The following is a 5,574-nucleotide window of genomic DNA, read 5'->3' on the forward strand; positions in this document are numbered from 1 at the left end:
ACCTCGGCTGGGATTGAACCCACGCCCTCCTGTTTACCAGGCGAGCGCCTTGACCACTACACCACCGAGGCAGGAATCCCCCAAACAACGAGACAAAATGGCACTCAATACGGCTTACTCCAAGAAAAATATCAATGGCTCTGGTATTATCCGAAATTCCAAACCCAAATTTCCTTAGGAACATTGTTTGTTCCCGGTTTCTAAAGTTTGATAGTCGAAAATTATCTGCATGGTGAAATTAAGAATCCCCCAAACAACGAGACAAAATGGCACTCAAGACGGCTTACTCCAAGAAAAATATCAATGGCTCTGGTATTATCCGAAATTCCAAACCCAAATTTCCTTAGGAACATTGTTTGTTCCCGGATAGATGGGTAGTGTGTGCCGTTCTTACGATTATATGAATAATATTCTTCTTCCTAGCATTTTCCTATTTAAATAGGGTCGGCGTTTCTTATCAGTCTCTTCCAGGCAGCCCTATTGTGTACCTCATGTCCTGATAATTTTTTCTCACCCAAGTCTTGATTCACACAATCCTTCCACCTTTTCTTCCACCTCCCTCGCCCTTTTCTCCCCCTCACTTCCATTCTCTCAACTCTTTTCCCTATGTAGCTCTCATCTCTTCTTTCAACATGACCATACCACTGTAATCTCCTCTCCTGGATCTTTATCGACATTTTTGTTACCTTTATCCTATTCCTTTTGACTTCATTCCTGATCCTGTCCAGCCTTGTAACTCCACAACTCCATCTCAACATTCTCATTTCTGCGACTTCCACTTTGTTGTCATGTTTAAATAAAAAGCGGTAAAATGCCGCCAACCGTTGCACCGATCTTAACCAAAAGTTCTGTTACCTTTATCCTATTCCTTTTGACTTCATTCCTGATCCTGTCCAGCCTTGTAACTCCACAACTCCACCTCAACATTCTCATTTCTGCGACTTCCACTTTGTTCTCATGTTTAAACTAGCTGAATTCCGTCGCTTCGCTCCGGAATCCCGCTAGTTTATCCCGAGGCATGGCCAAACTTGTAGAAAAGGCATGGCCGAATACAGCTGCATACCAAATTTCAAGTCTCTAGCTCTTACCGTTCTCGAGATATTTTGTTAGATTGAGATACAATGGTTTAGAGTTGGAGGGGTTAAGATGAAATCTGCCCCAATTAGAATCGAACTCACAACCTAACACTCACAAGACAAGACAAACGCGCTATCTGCCTAGTTAACTAGCTGGCTACTTGTTTCTCTTTACCTTTAAGGTTACTTATGGATGGACCTATTAAGTCTGACGTAAGCGCAATTGTTCTATAAGAATCGAACTCACAACCTAACACTCACAAGACAAGACAAACGCGCTATCTGCCTAGTTAACTAGCTGGCTACAAGTTTCTCTTTACCTTTAAGGTTACTTATGGACGGACCTATTAAGTCTGAATTTTTCTAATGATGAATCAGACAGAGGTCATGACCTCGTAAAAGAATCATAAGGTCAAAAGAAAGACTAGTAAAAGAATCTGATGGCATTATTTATTTATTTAACAAGTTTCCATTTATTTTTGATCGATAAAAAACTCAGAACATACATTTTTTTTATAAATGGTATACCCATCCGTATAAGCAGAGCTTTTCATTGCATTTTAATTACTCATAGGTCAAAAGGTCACAAGATTAATTTGTCTTTTCCACTCACCTTGAAACGCTGATTCTTTGGCATTTGTATTGGTCAGTCCATGATTCACATCGGTAGCAATCTTATCGAGCTCCGGTGACCAGTGCGCAAAATATGTCGGAGTCAACGTGTCAATTGACATCATGTATTTCTCCAACATCAGAATCATCTGGGGGTGGGGGATGCAAAGAAATTAAATTAAAAAAAAAAATCGAAGTTTTTGTAGAAAAAAAAGAGAAAAAAAATAAGTTTTTTTTTATGTTTAGTATACCTCGGTCAATGTTTTGCTGTAAGTTTTACATGCTAAAACAAGAGTAGAAGTACTAAACCAGTAAATACTAAAACTTTATACAAGTAAGTAATATGATAATATCTGCCATTGTGTGCTTTATTATCTTTATCCAAACAAGGGACATAATTTGGACGACTTCTTTTTCTTTCTCGTTTTTCTTATGCCACTAATCCACATTTAATCCACCGCAACATCCAGTCACGGAGTCAATCATTCGCTTGATACAAATTTATTGACCCCGCCGGGAATCGAACCCGGGTCTCCCGTGTGCATTAATCCACCAATGACTTAATGGGAGATTTCACTAATGGGAGAATTTTCAATTGTCTAAAAAGGAGATTTTAATATTCCAAAAAGGAGATTTTAGTGATCCAAAAAGAAGGAGTTTTTAAAACTCCTGTTTATATCATTAAAAACTCCTCTTTTTTTATTTTTATTTATGAATTATTGAAAAATCTCCCATTAGTGAAATCTCTGATGAATTCATTGGTGAAATCCACCATACGCAGTTGCCATGGCCATTACTGACCGTTGCAATGAGCTCTCAAGAATATGTAAGAATTATTTTATTTTTTATTTATTTATTTATTTTTGATAGGTATAAGTTTGCTAGGTCTAGATAGGGAATTATTGTACCTAACATAGTTAGTAAAGGGCAAGAACCCGTTTGATGTATCAAATAAATAAATAAAACCATAAACAGTGTTAATTTGGACTTCATACCGTTTTTTCATCTTCCTTGAGCAAATGCATCTGCTTCGGTAGAATCAGCAGAACACAGCCCGCCTTGTTACTGAGCAGCTTATACTGGTCGATTGTCATCTCGAGTAGCCACGTTATGATGCAATGTCTAGCCGTACTCCAAGTTAAGAGGGACCGCACTTCTAGATTCACACCGGCACTTCGGCAGCCTGAATGAGAAAAATAAAATCAATGATCATTTTTCAGAAGCCACAACAATGAAAAAAGTAAAAAGCTCCTTTGAGTTTAACCTAACCCTATAACACTGGTCAATGTTCAAATTGTGAAAGCTCTTTTTTTGTGCTTAACACTAGAATAACACTGGTCACAGCTCATTTGTGACAGTTCTTTTGGTAGCAATTTTCCATTGACATGACTTTTGAACAAATACCTACTTCAGTCCATACACAGAAAGCCCATTCCAAGGCTTAGGTCTAGGGGAAAACAGCCCCAAAGGAGGGGTTAAGCTTCTACGATCATACCTACCCTTATCAAGCCCACTCAACTTACACCCCGGAACCTATGCCTTAAACAAATTGATATGGCAATTTGAATCTGTTTGGCTTGGACAATGGCTACAACATCAACAAGACAGAAAGTGGCTTCTGACTTACCATCTTCTTCTTTTTCTTTGCCTTTTCCCATGTACAGATGGGGTCAGCCCTGACTAAGGTGATTGCTTTGGATTGGCATTTGGTTTTGGCTACAAATTTTATGAGATGCCCTTTGCATTCAGCCTTTGCTATTTCCTTAGCAAGGGAAATTTGGGCTGGTATACTCCCTGAATGTCCCCCACCCAGACTAAGCTGGTGTACTCCCTGTTAAAAGTCCCCCAGCCAGGCTAAGCTGGTCTACTCCCTATTTAACAAGCTCCAGTCAGACTAAGCTGGTCTACTCCCTGTTTAATGAGCCCCAGCCAGACTAAGCTGGTATATTCCCTGTTAAAAGTCCCCCAGCCAGGCTAAGCTGATCTACTCCCTGTTTAACGTCCCCCAGCCAGACTAAGCTCGTCTACTCCCTGTTTAACGAGCCCCAGCCAGACTAAACTGGTCTACTCCCTGTTTAACAAGCCCCAGCCAGACTAAGCTGGTATAACTACTCCATGTTTAATGAGCCTCAGCCAGGCTAAGCTGGTCTACTCCCTATTTAACAAGCCCCAGCCAGACTAAGCTGGTATAACTACTCCATGTTTAATGAGCCTCAGCCAGGCTAAGCTGGTCTACTCCCTATTTAACAAGCCCCAGCCAGACTAAGCTGGTATAACTACTCCATGTTTAATGAGCCTCAGCCAGGCTAAGCTGGTCTACTCCCTATTTAACAAGCTCCAGTCAGACTAAGCTGGTCTACTCCCTGTTTAATGAGCCCCAGCCAGACTAAGCTGGTATATTCCCTGTTAAAAGTCCCCCAGCCAGGCTAAGCTGATCTACTCCCTGTTTAACGTCCCCCAGCCAGACTAAGCTCGTCTACTCCCTGTTTAACGAGCCCCAGCCAGACTAAACTGGTCTACTCCCTGTTTAACAAGCCCCAGCCAGACTAAGCTGGTATACCTTTGCTATTTCCTTAGCAAGGGAAATTTGGGCTGGTATACTCCCTGAAAGTCCCCCAGCCAGACTAAGCTGGTATACTCCCTGTTTAACAAGTCCCAGCCATACTAAGCTGGTCTACTCCCTGTTAACACTTTGAGTGCCACGTCGCACGTATAAGTGCTACAGTGATCCTAATTTTTTTTACATGCCGCACTTATAAGTGAGACACCCTTTCTTTTGATAATTTGTAATTAACTAATTAAATTAGGCTGTTTGTTCATGACAAATGTACTTAAGTATTTCCAACTCTGATGACAGGGTTGACAGGGTCACTGGAAGGTTGCGGCACTGAAGTATGAATTATTAGACTGTGGTCTCCATTTCAGAAGGAACGTAGATTTAGATTTCACTACTCCCTGAAAGTCCCCCAGCCAGACTAAGCTGGTATACTCCCTGTTTAACAAGCCCCAGCTGGACTAAGCTGGTCTACTCCCTGTTTAATGTCCCACAACCACACAGGGCTTCTCACTTACCATAGGACACAGAATTGAAATCGAACTGATGCATTCGGTAGGCCTGGAACTCATGTGCCCCGTCAACAGAGCTTAGCGGGGCCACAAACAAAATGATTGAGATAAGCACAAAATAGTAGGTGAAGGTATTTTTGAATATCTCGGAGATTTCTTCTTCAAACAAGTACATTTTGAAGTGTTTAGATAAGTGTGTCCAATCTTTTGATAATTTGTAATTAACTAATTAAATTAGGCTGTTTGTTCATGACAATAATGTACTTAAGTATTTCCAACTCTGATGACAGTTGACAGGGTCACTGGAAGGTTGCGGCACTGAAGTATGAATTATTAGACTGTGGTCTCCATTTCAGAAGGAACGTAGATTTAGATTTCAAGGAAAACTGGGCAAAAATCAGGGTTTGAACTAAGGAAAAACTTTAAATCGGAAATAATATTCCAAATACCAAATAATGAAATAATTTTAAATTTACAAAAATTTCAACAAACTTGTAATTTGAGGTTATGTTTACAATCTGTTAAGGATAAATCCGAAAAGCGCCCGGTTGTCACACATGAAAAATCTTCCTGCCATTTTCCGGCTATTTTGTATTCCGCAGGATAGAACAAATACAATACAAATTTCTAAAATATCTTTTCCATAAATTCAATGGTTTCTATCCTGTATACCCAGAGCAAATATAATTTGGACGACTTCTTTTTCTTTCTCGTTTTTCTTATGCCACTAATCCACATTTAATCCACCAATGACTTAATGGGAGATTTCACTAATGGGAGAATTTTCAATTGTCTAAAAAGGAGATTTTAATATTCCAAA

The 5,574-nt window shown here is 39.9% G+C and overlaps 1 protein-coding gene across 1 annotated transcript in view; it reads right to left on the reverse strand.

Moving 5' to 3' along the window:
• The window catches only part of LOC103517475 (nicalin), a 21,820-nt gene extending 16,606 nt beyond the window's left edge, over window positions 1–5,214 (reverse strand). The window contains exons 1-3 of the mRNA XM_026829560.1: window positions 4,761–5,214; window positions 2,684–2,871; window positions 1,690–1,837 (exon numbers count right to left, since the gene is read on the reverse strand). Coding sequence (XP_026685361.1) covers window positions 1,690–1,837; window positions 2,684–2,871; window positions 4,761–4,929 — 505 coding nt within the window. The 5' untranslated portion in view covers window positions 4,930–5,214. The remainder of the gene's footprint in view (window positions 1–1,689; window positions 1,838–2,683; window positions 2,872–4,760) is intronic.
• Between the last annotated feature and the right edge of the window lie 360 nt (window positions 5,215–5,574).

This window comes from Diaphorina citri, unplaced genomic scaffold, assembly GCF_000475195.1.
Source record: "Diaphorina citri unplaced genomic scaffold, Diaci psyllid genome assembly version 1.1 scaffold1862, whole genome shotgun sequence".
Taxonomy (NCBI): domain Eukaryota; kingdom Metazoa; phylum Arthropoda; class Insecta; order Hemiptera; family Psyllidae; genus Diaphorina; species Diaphorina citri.